General features: G+C 49.4%; 1 protein-coding gene across 4 annotated transcripts in view; it reads left to right on the top strand.

The window, feature by feature from the left end:
- Positions 1 to 17,117, top strand: part of Capzb (capping actin protein of muscle Z-line subunit beta) — a 98,582-nt gene that overhangs the window by 34,404 nt on the left and 47,061 nt on the right. For all 4 annotated transcript variants that reach the window (XM_005081055.4, XM_021233524.2, XM_021233525.2 and 1 more), the window contains exon 2: positions 11,205 to 11,294. In XM_005081055.4, the coding sequence (XP_005081112.1) occupies positions 11,205 to 11,294 (90 nt within the window). The remainder of the gene's footprint in view (positions 1 to 11,204; positions 11,295 to 17,117) is intronic.

Below are 17,117 nucleotides of genomic sequence, written 5' to 3'. Positions count from 1 at the left end.
TAGTTTGAAATGTATACCTTCAGGTAATGTTAACTAATAAGCAGAGGGCATGTGTGACTTTTAATTCTCCATAGAGACACTGGAGACTGGCCTCTGCACCCAGACCATTTATATAAGGGTCTTGGTAATTTCTGCGTCTCCTGGACATGGTTTTAGACTGTGGGTTTCTTTACAGGAGCTTCTTAGACATTGCCTTTTAGTAACTCTGCAGGGGAGATATTATGGTTTCCAATTTTTTTTTTTTTTTTTGTTTTTTGTTTTTTGTTTTTCGAGACAGGGTTTCTCTGTGGCTTTGGAGGCCGTCCTGGAACTCGCTTGATAGTCCAGGCTGGTCTCGAACTTACAGAGATCCGCCTGCCTCTGTCTTCCGAGTGCTGGGATTAAAGGCGTGCGCCACCAACGCCCGGCTTTTGATGGGTTTTTTTCTTTTTTTGGGGGGTTTCCATTTAACAGACAAAAGAATTAAGGCTCAGGAAGGTGACAGACTTCCACTGCTAGGACTTGACAGGAGCAGACTTGACACCCTCCTCTGTCTTGCTTCTGAAGTCCTGTCTGCTAGCCGCAGATTTGCCTCGCATCTGTCTTGGGTTTGAATAGTGAAGCTAGGAAGTATCATTTCTTTTGGCATCTCCCTGTCCTATGAGTCCTGATATAAACCGGAAAAGAAGAGTACCAGGTCTTAGTTTAAATTTGCAAGCATGCCTGGCGGTGGTGGCACTCACCTTTAATCCCAGCACTCAGGAGGCAGAGGCAGGTGGATCTCTGAGTTCAAGGCCATCTTGGTCTACAATCCAGGACAGTCAGAGCTACACAGAGAAACCTTATCTTAAACAAAAACAAGCCAGGTGTTGGTGGCACATGCCTTTAGTCCCAGTACTCGGGAGGCAGAGGCAGGCTGATCTCTGTGAGCTCGAGGCCAGCCTGGTCTACAGAACGAGTTCCAGGATAACCTCCAAGGCAATAAATATAGAGAAACCCTGTCTCAAAAAAAAAAAAAATGAAAACAAAAAACAAAACAAAACAAAAAACCCAGAAAACAATAAAAATTTTCGAGCATGTCACGTTTGTAAAATACTGCACTGTAGGTTCCTATCATCAGAGTAGCTTTGGCAGCTCAGTGCAGGGTGTGGGGACAGGTCCCTGCAGGATTTCTGTAGATAGTCTGCTGTTCTGTACCAGCAGTTGACAGTTCAATGTGATGTCTGGTCTTTGAGCTGGGACAAGCAGACAGCAATTCTCAGAAGTTGGGTCCAGTCTTCCAAATTTTGTCACACCTGGGCCTGGGAAGTAGGAAGACATTCCTAAGTGCAGAAGTGCATTTGCCTGGAGCTCCAGTGTTCACAGCGCAGTGGACCACTCCGGTGTGTAACAGTTCACCGTGCAGGCAGAATAGCTAGTAGAGAGGACTTGCAGGGGCCCTGCCCAGAGAATGGTGTGTTGGAAGTGGTGCATAGGCCTTGGTCTGATCAGTACACGTTGTGGGTGAATTAAAAGTTAAAATATGTTTTAAAATAGACATGTGCTGTTGGTTTATTTTTACTGTGCTGGGGCTCAAACCCAGGCTTCATGGTATGTTGGGTAAGCAACTTTACCGCCGAGTTACATCCCAGCCCACCCAGTGCCTATATGATGCATGAGTATTGTGTTCCTTTTAAGCCTCCATTTAGACCTAAGTCAAGAAACAGCCCTGTCCTGCATTCTAGGTGAAATGCTTGGGTTGGTGGAGACTATATTACCCCCTACCCCTCCACATTCTTTACACATTGCTGCTTTGGACCTTTCTGTCTGTGCTGTTGGCTGATTGGACCTGATTTGTCATACTCCCACCCCATCTTTGAAAGCTGTGCAAGTGCTTTATTGGGACAAATCCATGTTCAGATATTACAGATTGCATCCAGGCTACCTTGTGCATCTGTTGAGGAGAAGGCTCTTGTCAGTTGGCCGCCCTGCTACAGAAGGAGTTCACTTCTCTTGGTCAGTGCCTGTGTGGACCTTTTCCAAACAGTTTTTCTTCTGTGTTTGGAGTACAGGGACACTTTGAACCAATTGTCTGGCTTTTGCGAAGAGTTTTCTTGCGTTTCCGGTGCCATTGAGGTGGATGTGGACAGCGCACATGCCATTTATTGAAGAAGCCGTGGGATTGCCCCTAATGATGTGTCTAGCTGCCAGTTGACAAAGTGGAGGATTAGTCGCTGGTTATATGAAACCAGCCAGGATCGTGCAGAGGCAGCAGCTGTAGACATCTGGGACCCATTAATGAGCAGACCATAGGTGATGGCGCCCTGTGGACTCTTTTGAAGGGGGCCAGGAAACCATCAACCAGAGAGACTGTCTCCAGAAGGCTTTCGTGTTTTCGAGAAATCACCTGTCAGTAGTGGTGTGTGTGAGACTCTGGTTGTAATCAAGGAGACAGATTGGTGGAAGGACTGCCCCAGCCCTGCCCAGCCCAGGGGAAGACTCTCTGTTGCTGATTGGTTCTGAGCCAAACACTCTTCCTGGAAGTTGGTGTCCGAGTGGAGCCTGTGTAGGACGTTGGGGCATGGAGGCCAGTTGTGTCCTAGTGCTCTGGCCCCAGGCAGGTGGCCTGAGCCTCCTGACTCCCTTGATTTGACTGTGGAACTGGTGTCATCCTCCCTAGGACACAGGCCTGCTCATCAGTGGCTCGGGCAGATTCGGTGCCGCTGTCTGCTTCCTCTCTCTTTTCTTCTGAAATCAGTTTGCACGTTGAGTACTCTTCATGATGAGCCGTCCATCTGAAAGCTCAGAGTGGTCTGAGTCATGTCCCCTCCTTCCCCTTCCTAACTTCCTTCCGGTGAACCCAGGGCTTTTTAATACCATCATAGTCAGCTCTCTGACACAGAACTTCAACATACAGTATTGGGAGAGAAAGCAAGCCCAGCTTCATTCCCAGATCTCTGCTTGTGGCTAAGCTATAAGCAGGTGGGAAGCTTTACGCGTGGGGTGAGGGTTTGTATTTGGATCCTGCTTCACTTGCTACTGAGTCGCCAGTCCACTGAGTTACAGATCACCCTGGACCACCGTTGGCTCCTGTCAGTGGAACAGCTCTGTGTTTTCAGGCCAGGACAGGTGAGCAAGCTGCTCCTGGGAGACTCTGCTCCAGGTCAGCCAGCTGGCATCAGCAGGCCCAAGAACATGCTGGCACTCAGTCCGTTGCTATCTGAGCTGGGTGTTTCTCTTCTTTGCCATCCCTGTTGCCTTAGTATGCCCAAGGCATGGAAAGCAGGCAGCCACTACTTGTAGAAGTACTGTTGGGAGTTGAGTTTTAGCACACGGGACATATGTGCACGTACGAGAGGTGGCTGGCCACTATCTGCTGAAGAAATGGAGGGTACAGGAAATAAGGCCATCTGCCTTCCACAGGAGGTAGAAGATCCCAAAAGTATACCTGTTTGTTGAATGCAGAGTCTGCTAGTGTCAGAAGGTGCCAACATGGCTGTCCCTCCCGAGACTCTGGGGCACCTGTTCCTTTGAGAGAACTCTGCCTTTTCACTCTGTAGAGTGAATCCAGTCTCCACAAGGAAACTCCCCAGTGCTGAGACTGCAGACAGAAGCCCAGCTCCAGATCTTGATTGTAACTCAGTTCGTATGCTTCGGTTCCCGAAGGACTGTATAAAGGACGGCCATCAATGGTGGCTCTAGAGCTAGACGGGGAGTTCCTGCTGGAATAAACTCGCTGGGAGACGCACACAGAAATCACCACTGTTGGGTCAGATGTCTCGCCATCTTGGGACTCTTCTAGGCCTGTCACACTGGTCTGGTTTTGATAACCTCAGATGGGCTTGTAAGCACTGGCTAATAGATGGTTTAGTAGTGCAACTATTCTCAGCTGTGACCTCGGTGGCACAAAGGAACGGGCCGGAAAGCTTCAGGGAGCCAGCTGCACAGTGCAGATCTTAGAAGGACTCTTGACAGCAACTATGGAGTTAGTCTGCTGTTGTCCTTCTGTCCTCCTCCTCGCTGCGCCATAGGGAGCTGCTGATCTTCATGCTTCGTGGCACACATAGCGAGGGTGGATGTTGGCTTTCAAGTCTATTGTCCCTTGTTGCTGCTGAGTGACTTGGCAACTTAAGTGACACCTCTCCTTCCTAGAGGCTCTTGGCAGCCCACATGGAAAGGCTGTGTCAAGTTAGAGAGAAACCAGGAGGAACGGAACCTAGGGTGCCCAGAGTGTGCCCTGGCAGAGAAGCGATGTCCTTGTGTCCCCCGTGAGTTCGGCACTGTCACAATGACACCACTTCTGCCACCATGCCAGTCACTTTATTTTTTGTTTTTTTGATACAGGATTTCTCTGTGGCTTTGGAGGCTGTCCTGCAACTTTCTTTGAAGACCAGGCTGGCCTCAAATTCACAGAGATCCGCCTGCCTCTGCCTCCTGAGTGCTGGGATTAAAGGCGTGCGCCACCAATGCCCAGCCATGCCAGTCACTTTAAATAGTTAATTTTTATGTCAAGATAAAGCAGATTATCTCTTGCACATGAGCTGGCAGGCTGTTCAGGGACCTGAGCTCCTTTCTTCCTGAGACATTAGCATCCTCTAGGGCCATCTGCATGATCCGAGACAGCACTAAATGCAATGGTTCCTGGGGTGTCACATGATGTTTGTGTTCCTCTGTTTTCACGACCCAGCCATGTTTCAATGACCCAGCCATGGCCATGTGCAGTAGACCCCTTCTGGGCAACCAGAAGTTGCTTTGACCCCTTGGTAGATGATTTCCTGGGGAAACAAATGCTATCCTGAGGATACTTTGTGTCCAGGCTACAGTCATCAGCGCCCCTCCCAGAGGCAGTCATTCAATGGAAGAATCACTTTTCATTTTATTAAACCAAAATGTGCATTTTTCTGGAGTGACCTGATGTGGAAGCTGGGTTTGCCCTCGATTGTCTTCCCAGATAGCCCCCAGCACAAACTGTTCTAAGTTCCAAGGCAGAAAACAGATTGTGTTTTTAAACAATTGCCAGCTGGGTCACAAGACCATCCGAGGCCAGTCCTGGTCAAGTGAGACATGTCTGTGGTAAGTTAGCCCAGCCTCTAGGCGCCAGCTTCCCCCTGTGCTGCCTGTGAAATGAGGGTTCACTAAACCTCTCAGGAATGTAAACCAAGGCACCAGCTCTGCAGGCTGAAGGGTTTCCAGGGTTGTTTACATATAGATGCCTCTAATCCAAATGGGCTCTAAGCAGTCAGGAATATTAGTCGTGTAAACTCTAGCTCTCCCTGGAGTTAGATACACCATGTTTCAAAGGATGCCCAGACCGTATGCTCTCCGCCTCTCAGCCCACCTCCTGTCTCCTCAGCACCACCTCACCCTCTCCGTTCTGCCCCTTCACTGCCAACTGCGGCCTTCAGACCACAGGTGGGGAGAAGGCCTTTTTCTGGTCTTTCCTGCCCAGAGCTCATGTCTAGTCATTCTGCCCCCCAGTGGTCATCATAAGAATCTGTTGCCAACCAACAGGATCACCAAAGGCCTGGTGTCTCCAGATTTTCTCCCCCAGTCTCTGTGGTCCATCGGCTCAGGGGCATCCCAGCCAGGTCATTCAGGGGTGTGGGGCCGGCTGGAGCTTCTCTTCCTGGGGAGAGCAGCTGCCAGCCTTTTACCTATGCTCAGCATTAGCCCTGCTGTAGGACTGCTAAAACAGTCACACATGCACTCCACTTCCAAGAAGAAAGGGGCCTGGTGTCACGTGGGTACAGTAGAGGAGGTTGGCCAGGCACGCTGTGTGGGGTAGGGTGCCTAGTTATGGCTGATTTTAAGTTGAAGAATCCTGAGAGCATAGCTTAGAAAAGCCTTCCTTCTCTCTGACAGACACGGAAGCAACATGCATGGAGTGATGGGGCTCTAAGCCAGGGTCCAGGCTAAGCAAGCTGTGAGTGGCTTGGGAGAAACTGAGTACATCACTCATGACAAGACACAGCTACCTCTCACACCAGATCCCGGCTGCTCACCCCCTCCCTGTGCTGTGTGGCTCCCAGGCTAGGAGGGTTCTCATCAGCTCTTCCCTTCCTTTTGTACTACTGAGGTGGCCCCCGGAAGCTGCCTGGGGTACAGAACCCCCCCCCCCCATGTCCCTAGGCGTCCTCTGGGCTTATTAGTGGGCTGTGTCCAGCTTTATCAGTGCTGGGATAGCGTGTACACTGTGTTTAGCTGGGACTTATCACAGGCTGGGACATGCCTGCTCTTGTCCCCTGCACAGATCTGATACACTTTCTTTGTTGATGATTTCCTGGGGACTTCATGTGTGCTGAGCGGGGCAGGTTTGGCTGTCTGCACAGGACTGGATGACACTCCGGTCGGTGTCTGTACTCTCCAGCGGGCATTTTAGCCTGTGGTAATTTATTTGATAGTTCTCGTCCATATGGACATTATTTTACTTGTTGCCAGGCAAGTTAAGACAGTTTTGTGCTTTTTTACAGTCATGAGAAAGCCAGCAAAAGCCAAACCTTCCCTGCCTCTGCTGGTGTTCCTCAGAGGCCACCGCCCTTATCCTTTCGTACCCTCGAGCTCTGTCCCGGGTGGCTATTTTCCTAATTGATTCTGTTTTTTTTTCTTCTTGCACTGTAAGCTCTTTAAAGACCAGGAACTTCGTGTTCACTACTGAGCATCAAAAACAGAACTTGTTTCCTAGGAAACAAATAATTACTGCGTGACTAATTGAATGGGCAGAGAGTTGTGGAAGGTGAGGTGAAGTGGCTTTTCTTGGGCTGCTTTTTATCCCGTCCCATACGCTCCAGGGTTCTGGGATGGAGAGCCCAGGAAACTTGCTTTCTGCAGAAGGGCATGGAAGAAGCCATTTCAGTCAAGATGTTGTAGTTTGCAAAATAAGAAGTAGCTGTGAGGGAGGACAGCCTAAGAAGACAGGCAGAGGAGCAAAGGCCAGTCACTCCGCTGTGCCACGCCTGTGTCTCCTGTGTCCCTTTCATGTGTGCATCCCACAGCAGTGACCATTTGGACAGTTCTGTGATAATTGGGACAATCTCATGCATCAGGCCAAGTTCAGCGCCTGGCCTAAGGTTGGCACTCAATGTTGAATTGTGAATCCAGAATGCTGGTTTTATAGAGGGTCAGGGGAGAGGGACCCAGCCATGCATCTCCGTTTAGAATGAGGAAGGAGGAATAGGATTCATTTAGGGGGCATCTTAGAGGGCATACAGGCCCACAGACATCTGGCCACAGGAAAGACCTCCTCCTCTGCGGTCCCTTATCTTCACTTGCTCTGGGTATTCCCTCCTAGTACTTTATTTAGGAGGGCTGGAGAGATGACTCCGAGGTTAAGAGCACTGGCTGCTCTTCCAGAGGTCCTGAGTTCAATTCCCAGCAACTACACGGTGGCTCACAACCATCTATAATGAGATCTGGTGCCCTCTTCTGGCCTGAAGGCTTATATGCAGGCAGAACACTATACAAAATAAATAAATAAATAAACCTTGAAAAAAAAATATGCTTAGGTATCTGTCTGCTGACTACACAAGTAACAGATTGCACAGTTTGAAGCTTCACGGCCTGCCTTTTAAGACCTGGACAAGGTTGTCCTCCATTTTCTGGTGACTGTAGGACTCTTCCCACTTAGGAATTCTGTATTTGTCATTCCCTGGGCTGCTGCATCAGTTTGAGGTGCATAAAGATCCACGTATAACAGACAAGTGCTCTCATACCTTATGAAAGGTATGGGCCTTATGAAAATGGGCGCCTCTCCTGGGTTCCCCTGGAGACCCCCCTCACCATAATCCTGTTCTCTTTGTGTTCTTGTTGCCATTTCCCTTTGGACCCCTTAGACTTGGGACGGCTCGTAGCGAGTGGCTCCAGTCCACTCTAATTTTAACTTTTTACGGGCTGTCAGTAGGTTTTCCCATGTTGCTTCACTTATGGGAAGCGTTTAGTCATTTCCTAACCTAATGAGATTTAAGCATCCTCAGCCCCAGAAATTTGTTGGGAAACATTTCCTATTAAGATGAAGTGGGACGAGGGGAGTCCTGAGATTGGCGGGGCAGGAACAGTGCCCTGCCAGGGGTGCAGTCTGGCTGGCTGGACGGGAGGAAGGCCTTCGGCAGAGACCCTTAGGGTGAGGAAGAACGGCATGCTGGGGTTTGGGGGTACGTGGAGGCTTCCCAGAGATCAGGATGGTGCTCTTCCTTGCTGGTCTTCACAGGTCAAGTTTCTGTTATTCTGTTTCTAGTTAATTCCCATAAGTGCCCGTGTGTCGGGGTTATGGTTGCAAGTGAGCTCGCCTTACATATGCTTTTGAATTCTGAGGAAGGTTGCTAATGTCTGTTTTCCAAAACCCACAAGTTTTTAGGGCCTGAGTGGTCATTGACAAATGTGTGCCAGGTGTTTCTGAAGAGGGCCCTTGCTTTGACCAGGTACTAGCAGCAAGTTCTCCCCCACCCCAACAAAACAAAACAAAAAAAGTGACTGTTAGTGTCCTTCGCACTGTGAGATGTTGAGTGGCATCCCTGACCCTTTGTCATTAAATGCTGGCAGCATCCCTTTCCCTAGTGACAGACAAAAGCACTCTCATGTGTGTCTCAGCATCTCCTGGAACAGGTGAGGTAGGTGTGCAAACATGGCAGACTCTTCAGAAATTACCTCTGAGTGAGAAAGAGTAGCTGTAATCGGATCATTCAGAGTTTCCATTCTTTCTTTAAAATTACCGTGTTTAAATGTGTGCATGTATGTGTATGCATGTACATGCTCAGAGGCTGGGGTGTTAGATACTTTGGAACTGGAGTCACAGGCATTTGTGAGCATTCTGATGTGGGTGCTGGGAACGGAACTCAGGTCCTTTGCAAGAGCAGTATGAGCTCATAGCCACCGAGCCGTCTCTCCAGGACTTATATGGAAGTAAGGTCTCACATGTCCCAGGCTGGTCGTGAGTTCACTACATAGTTGAAAATGACTTGGAATTTCTGAGCCTCCCAAGTGCTAGAATTGCATGCATGTACTACCATGCTCTGTTTATGCTGGGGATGGGAACCCAGGGCCATGCACATGCTAGGCAAGCACTGTACCAGATGAGTACATCTTCTGTTCCAGGGGTTTCTTTTCTGTGTGGATAAAATGAAATTGACTGTGTTATCTAGTTGGTGTCAGCAGTAAGATAGGAGGGGTATTATAAAATAGTGCTATCGTGTGTGTGTGTGTGTGTGTGTGTGTGTGTGTGTGTGTGTGCCCCCAGAAGCCAGAAGTATAGAGGATCCCTCTAGAGTTGGAGTTGTGAGCCACCTGGTATGGGTGCCAGGAATCGAACTTTGGTCTCTGGAAGAGCAATACATGCTCTTAACCTCTAGGCCATCTCCCCAGCTCCTTAAGTCAAGTTTTTACATATATGAGGCCTGAATGATACTTACGTAAGATGCTCTAGGTATTCAACACATACTGCTGCTGTGTGCTGACATCCCATATGCATTATTACCCAAGTCACCGTACTGTGACTGTCTCCATTTCATGTACACGTGGAGGCGAAGAAACCGACCCAAGGTTCTAGGTCGATGCCTCGACTTGGGAAATGGAGTTAGTCAGTTCACTTGTGCGGTACCCTGACATGTTATAGTAGCTTCCTGTGCCTGAAAGCCCAGTCCATGCCACTGTGGCCTTGGTGACATATCTTGCCTTAAAAGTGGACGACACAAGCAAGAACTTCGTGACTGCTGAATGCCTCGTTAAACAGAAGCAGCGGTGGGTTGGGAGTGCTTTCTTTCTTTTCTTAAGTGTGGTCTTTAAGAGTAAATGATCCGTATATAACCACCTTGAGCAAGGGACAAACTTTTTAACAATCTACCATGTATGTATATGTGAAAATATAATTAGTTCCAGTTAGCAGTGTGCCATGTATGATGGAAACAAAGTGCCTCACGCTTGCTGTGGTTAGTAGAGTCTAGATGGCAATAATCCTCGAAGGTTGTGCCTCATTATAGCCAAATGTGATGTTCTAAGGATTCCTGCGTGTGTTTTCCGAGACTCTTTGATTCGCTTGTTTAGGGCCTTCAGAAGTCCTGAGATGAGCTGGACCAGAACAGGTATTAGATAGGAGTGAAAACCTCTTCTTGGTGCTGGGGACTCCCATGGCTGCCTACCCTGAGGGTGTCCTACCCCTACCACTCTCCCCTCCACCCCTCATCCTGGCCCTCAACGTTCTCTCGGCACACCTTCCTCGCTTAGTTCCAAGGTGCTGGAACTTCGTTCTCTGTGCTGGAGCCCGCTGTGCACCGAGTTTCCTTTGCTCTTTACTGGCCCTGCCCCACTCTGCCTTCTCCTTCCCCCGCCTCCTGTCCCTTGTTATGTGTGCAGTGAGTGGTGACAGTGACCCTCAGTAAGCATCGGCACCACACTGTTGTGACTTGGGAAAGGCACTCTGCCCTCCTGTACCCGAGGCAGCAGGTGCCACAGTTTATTGGTTAGAGTGAGCCCGTTTTAAAATGTATTTATTTGTTTTGTGTTTGTACATGCATGCCTGCGCTAAGGTGCACTTGGGAAGGTTAGGACAACTCGTGAGCAGTTAGCACTTCTCTTCCGCTGTGACCACCCCAGGGATTGAACTCAGGTTGCCAGGCTTGGTGACAGGTGCTTTCCCTCAGCCCTCCTGCCACAGCTCTTGACTGTTAGGTGCTTCATGGCTTAGGACAGTTTGCAAACAGGTCCAGGAAACTTTGTCGGTATCGAATGAATGAATGAATGAGTGAGTGAGTAAATGAGTGAATGAATGAGTGAATAAGTGAGTGAATGAATGAATGATGAACAATGGACTTGTAATCTCATTACGCACTGTGGCCCTGGCTCTTCACTTCTTTCTGGTGTGGTGTTTGTCAGGGTCCCTGACCTGGCGGCATCATGTGATGGTGTTCATTTTTGGCTTAGAGCAGAGGCTACCCTAACTTTCTCCAAGTGCCTATGGGAGTTAGCACCTGTAGCTTCGAGTTCTGCTGCCTAGAGTGCTGAGAAAGCCCTTGATGGGCCTCCACTTTGCTGTCTCCCTTCCAGATCACACAGCAGGCTGCTCTGGAAAGGGGCAGGGCTGTCTGCACAGTGTCCCTCTGGGCTGTGGACTCCTAACAGGCCTGGCAGAGGGTCCATTGCAGGCTCCTTGGGTCTCAGAGTGTCCTGAGGGAGCAGCATCAGAAGGAATGAATGCCTTTTTGAAGGAGCTGTTTGCACTGATGAGAGTGACTGAGATGCTTTTCTTTGTTTCTCCACAGAGCGATCAACAGCTGGACTGTGCCTTGGACCTAATGAGGCGCCTGCCTCCACAGCAGATCGAGAAAAACCTCAGTGACCTGATCGACCTGGTGCGTACCTTCTTCATATGGTTTCACTCGGGGCCAAGGCGCGCAGTTGCTTTCTTCTGTGCTGCTCTTTGTGTGGAATTCAAAACACAGGAAGCCTCTTCTCTCCCAAGCCAGACCCCACCACTGGGCTCTGAGATTCCTCCCGACAGAGAGAAGATGAGTTTCATATGGTGATCTTTCTCTGAGTCTCTGAGCCCATCTGTATTGATTATGGCCCCTCCCCCCAGTTACCTTGTTTACCCTTTCTAGAAGCTTGCATGTAGGCCACAGCTCTGCAGGCATCCGCCAAGCTAGTTCCCCAAGCACCCATGTTGGGTGAGCTTCCTCAGCCAGCCCCGTACCAGCAAGTGTCCTTTCTAGCTTGAAAGGTTAACAACAAAAAGTTTTAACACATCTGTTTTTAAAGTATTCAGCTCATTTTTAGTTTTTTTTAAACATATAAAATAATTGGTTTTAAAACGATGCCTTGGATGAGCTGGCACTGAAATAGTACTTGAAAATACTAACATATTCACCATTGTAAAGCCACAGGAGTAATTGAAATCAGCTCCCAGGAGGCCTTCCAGCTTACACAGATGATTTAATGGGGATCTGGAACCAAGTCTGCTTTTCCCATTGTGTCCCATGTCTTCCTGGCTGTGGAGCAGTGAGGCATCATTTAGAGTGGGGGTTTCCGACTGTTCATCTGCTCTGGTGATTTAGTTTTATTCCATTGTCAGGAGTCAGAATGCTTTCACCAGGAAAACAATGCGATAGTAGGAGATTGCCATCAATCCCAGGGAAAACTCTCCTAGCCGCCTGGAAAGTCCCCAGTGTGGCCATCGCTGTTTATAGGGCCAGCAGCTCCAGCTGCGAGCAGGTGTGTGAGACAAGCATGGAGCGGTGGAAGGAGTTGTGAGCAGGAACTGCAAAATATTCGGGACGTGAGAAGGGGTGGTTTCAGGAGGTTAGAGGCCCTGTGGGAAAGCCAGCCACAGGTGGGTGTGAAAGAGAGTCTTGGCGAGTACACACAGGCAAGCACGTACATATGAACACGCATACACGTACATGCACATCTGTGCACATGCTCATGTACACGTAAGTACACACACGTACACACTCATGCATGCACACGCACGTACACACGCATGCATGCTTGGAGTACATTGGGGTGGCACAGACATGCAGAAGTCAGACTTGATGCTGTGACTGTCCCACCACTCTGAGCATTGCACTCAGGATGTCTGCTGCCTCTTATGTGGGGCCTTATTTAGTCCCCAGCAGTCCCATGAGGCACCTCCGGCCGGGTGCAATCTGGGAAGTCTTGGCTTTTTCTTCAGCCGTCTGTGGCTGACCCTGTGTGGACCAGGCAGGCCAAAGTTGGAGGTGTGATCAGGTCCCCATGAAAGTGCGCTTAGCTGAGCTTCAACTCAGTTGGCCGACTTAGTTATTACTGTAGTTTTGAAATAACCCTAGCTTGGAAGCCCAGGAGGATGAACACATTTCTCTGCCGACTCTTGGTGTTTAACGGGCTGTTTTGTTCTTATGGCAGCTGAGGCATTGGATTAGTGCTGTTGTTTTCCCCTGGGACCCCCTCACCACTCATCTCTGAGATGTGTGTGTAGCTTGATTGCTTTGCTGTAGATGCCAGTTTCCCTTGGGTCCAGGAGGGACTCACAGCATGACAGGGAGGGAAGGAGAGGCTGCCAGCTGCCTTCTACCAAATGCCGGGGCAGGGTGTTCTGCCTCAGGTTGTCTGTGCAGGCTGCATGGACACAGGGTGGAGTGCCACAGACTGCATCTGTCCTGGTACCCAACTGCACTTCCCTTTCCCACTCTGACTTGTACAAGAACTGTCTGAGACGGGTAGAGGTAGAGACCAGGGTCGGGGGTAGTTGCTAACAATTGTTGACTATGCCCAACAGTTAGGGTTTGATCTTAAAGGGTTACACACATGGAAAGCTTTATCCCCTCCTCATGGCACTGTTGGGAGGCAGGGGAACCTTCAGGAGATGGGACCTCGTGGAAGGAAGTTAACCTTCAGGGGCAAGACAGTGAAGGAGGTGCTGAGACCCCGGCCCCTCCTCCCTTGTTTGTGGTCAGCATAAGGTAAGCAACCTCACTGCACTCTCCGAGTTCTGGTGTTTGGCCTCCCCTCAGGCCCAAGAGTCCCAGAGCCCACCAGCCATGGACAGAGAATTCTAAAGCCACAAGCCAGAAGAAACATGACCTCCCTTTAAGTTGTGGCGGGAATTTGGTCACAGTAATGGAAACCTTGCATACCACTGTGTGCCTGTGTCTGAGCTCAAAATTTCCGCTGTTTCTCGATTTTTTTTTTAAAATAATAACCTTTTGAGGATCCACATGCCCAACCCACACTTTTGAGAAACTGAGGCTGTAGGGAGGTGGTGTGGCCAAGTGGCATCAGGAATGCTGGTCTCTTCTGCTCTGCACTGGCTCTTGGGTCACCTTTGAGTAGGATCACCCCAGCAAGAGGTTGAACATGGCATGTCTTCGTGTGTTGGTTTTACCCGTGGTAGAGAGCATGTTAAATAACTTGTTTCACTATTCATGTTAGGATATAGGAATGTTCATTTTTCTTGTTATTGCTGAGACAAGGTCTGACTATCTATCCCAGGTTAGCCATGGATTTGACTCCCTTCTGCCTCTGCTCCCCGACTGCTGAGGTCAGAGGCCTAAGCTACCATGCTTAGGTGTATTTTAAGTTGTCCCACTTTAGGAATATTATATGGGGCATGAAGGAATTCTCCTCTTAGAGCCAGGCCTTTCAGGGTGGCTTGTGTGAAGCCAGCCTTGGGGTCACCTACCTCCAGTCTGGACAGCAGACCCCTGTTAAAGATTGGGTTGGCGACTTGGGGTGCTTATTAATTTTTTAATTGAAGCATGATGGATGTCAAGATAGAAATGAGGCGTGACTTCTCGACAGATTAGGGTCTAGTGAAGCATGGCTCATTAAAGCCACACCAACTTGCCGCAGAAGCAGTATGTGAGTGATGGTCTGGCTTCAGAGTCCCCCATGTGTGCAGTACACGTGTATGGAGGAGCACTTGGGCTGCCTTTCTGTTGGAACTTTGATCGACTGCAGAAGTCACTTTAAATACGTCCCTTTTCTCATTGCGGTTTTCTCCTGATGTGCTTAGAGATGGCGCTTTTTTCCTTTTAAACTAAGTTTGCAGAGTCCACTCACTCTGTAGGAGTTGCCCTGTGTCCTGTTGGGTCCTGAAGTCACGTGCTGCTTGAGCTTCTTCCCAAAACTGTTCTCTCAGAAAACTCATGCTGCCTGTGACCGCATTTCCATTGTCTGGAGTTGGGGGGGCTTTAGAGAGGCTCACACAGGGATCACAGCATTCTGCTCAACCCAGCCAGGAGAAGATCTGTTCTTGAGGGCCATCTCCAGTTTTGAGACGTATGAGGATGTCGGGGTTTGCCTGTGTTCTCCCTCAGTGGCCTCATTTACTTGTCAGAGCCAGCCTGCTGCAGGGGGCTCTGTCCTATCCACGCAAGGTCCAGTTATAGCGCAGCATCAAAATGTGCCGTGTGCTTGGCAGCCAAGTCATGGCAGCCCAGTTTGCCCTGTTGGGTCAGCACTCTTCCTTCTTGCCAGCCCTTTGCTGCCTTGGGATTCAATGCATGCTCTGATTGGTGGGAAGTGACCATCCTTTGCAGATGGCCAAAACATCATTTTGTTACATACTAATTCCATTGTGCTAGAGGAAAACTGGCCACAATTGGTTGCTAAGCTGTTTCAAAAATACCTACACCCATGTGGGCCAGGATCATGTGATGGGAAGGTTCTCCTTTACCTTCTGTGGCCTTACTTTGCACACTGGCAGCTAGAGTGGAAGCCTCTGCTGGGGTGTATTTTGAGCCCTGAACTGAGGAAGGAGTTTGTTTCTGCAGATTGGCACTCACCAGGCCATCCATCCTTTGCCTTTTTAGGAGCACACCAAAAATAGCCAGAGATCTGTTTTACCAGGCCTGGAGGCTCGGCTTGCAAACACCAGTCACCGTGTTTTATTTTGTTTTTAAACCCCTCCCTCCCTCCCTCCCTCCCTCCCTTCTTACACATCCCCACACTTACACAAACCGAGGGAAGACCTCAGAGCTGGGAGAGCTGTTGGCCACCCTGGCCAGTCCTGATATTCACAGTCTGTTGATAACCTGACGAAGTTTGTTCCAGTATGTTCCTCCTTACAGCAAGCAGATTGGCTACTCTCCAGAAACAGAAAGGGCCACCAGGGCAGGGTGGGGGGTGGGGGGGTACCTACACTTGGAACTGCTCCCAGAAATTGTCCAGGTGTTACGAGGTACGCAGGCTCATGATAGGCCAGGTACGATTCTGCCTTTGGGCTGCAGAGAACATCTGTATGGGGTTGGGGGCCTGTAGTAAAGGGGCCCCAAGAACCTTCTACCTGAAAATATCCTGTGTTGCCAAGTCCCCTTTGTCACTAGTGGGCAGAATTAAGCTGAATTCTGTAGTTAAAAGCTCTTCAATGTATTGATCAGCTGATTAGCTGGTAAATGCTAAACATTGCTACTTTTCACTCTGTTTTAAATATTCTGGAAACTACACTTCCAGTATCAGCTGTGAGGAATGATGTGGGACTCATTGTGTCCCTGGGTGATGGGGCTGTGATGTGGGACTCATTGTGTCCCTGGGTGATGGAGCTGTGATGTGGGACTCATTGTGTCCCTGGGTGATGGGGCTGTGATGTGGGACTCATTGTGTCCCTGGGTGATGGGGCTGTGATGTGGGACTCATTGTGTCCCTGGGTGATGGGGCTGTGATGTGGGACTCATTGTGTCCCTGGGTGATGGGGCTGTACTGGGTCCAGGCATGTTGTGCTGCTTTACAGTGTCTCCTGTTTGCCTTTGTCGCCAGCATTTAAGACAGTCTCGGCCAGCAGTTCTCAACCTTCCTGAAGCTCCTCCTGTGTGGTGACCCCAGTCACAACATGAAATCATTTTTGTTGCTACTTCATAACTGTAATTTTGCTACTGCTATGAATTATAATATACATGTCTTTGTTTTCTGATGGTTTTAGGTAACCCCTGTGAAAGGGTCATTCGACCCCTGGATTGAGAACTGCTGGTCTAGGCAAATGTTTTCCCTCCTTTATTTCAAAGACAATATAAAATATTTCTTGTCTGATGAAGTTTCAGCACAAGTAGGTAGAAGGTTCATGAGTTGGGTCAACAGTGGTGATATCTCTCAGTTCAACCTCTGCCCTGGAAGGAGTGCACCTTTTATTCCTTGGCTCTCCCTTCCTAAGGGAATTCCACACACCATCACCACGGAGCATGGTCTCTGTCACATGGTCTGTGGTGGTGTCTCCTGGAACACCACTTCTTTTTTGTTTGTTTTTTGTTTCTCTGTGGCTTTGGAGCCCAATCTGGGGCTCACTGAGTAGACCAGGCTGGTCTCGAACTCACAGAGATCCACCTGTCTCTGATTCTGGAGTGCTGGAATTAAAGGTGTGTGCCACCACCGCCTGGCTGGAACACTGCTTCTTACCTGTTCACAGGATCAATGTTGAGAACTGCCAGACATAATTATTCTCTCAGTGTTGTGATTGCCTATTGGCTGGGTGCCAGGTGTGGTTGTATGTGCTGGTGATGGGCCTTGCTTGGTAGAGCTGACTGGTGGAGTGGATGGCGGTCATCCTGGGAGAAACATCTGGCTGTGGTCAGCTTTCACTCTGTCAAGTAAGATACACAGCAGGCAGACCTACCTGTGAAAATGAAGACTGCAACAACTGTGCCCGCCTCCCAGGTGACACTGTGCCGGCCTGTCATGTGGGCCCCACCCCCCATTGCTCACCA

Source organism: Mesocricetus auratus, unplaced genomic scaffold, assembly GCF_017639785.1.
Source record: "Mesocricetus auratus isolate SY011 unplaced genomic scaffold, BCM_Maur_2.0 Super-Scaffold_100014, whole genome shotgun sequence".
Taxonomy (NCBI): domain Eukaryota; kingdom Metazoa; phylum Chordata; class Mammalia; order Rodentia; family Cricetidae; genus Mesocricetus; species Mesocricetus auratus.
Note: the sequence above shows the minus strand (reverse complement) of the source record. Positions and strands in the feature narration are given on the sequence as shown.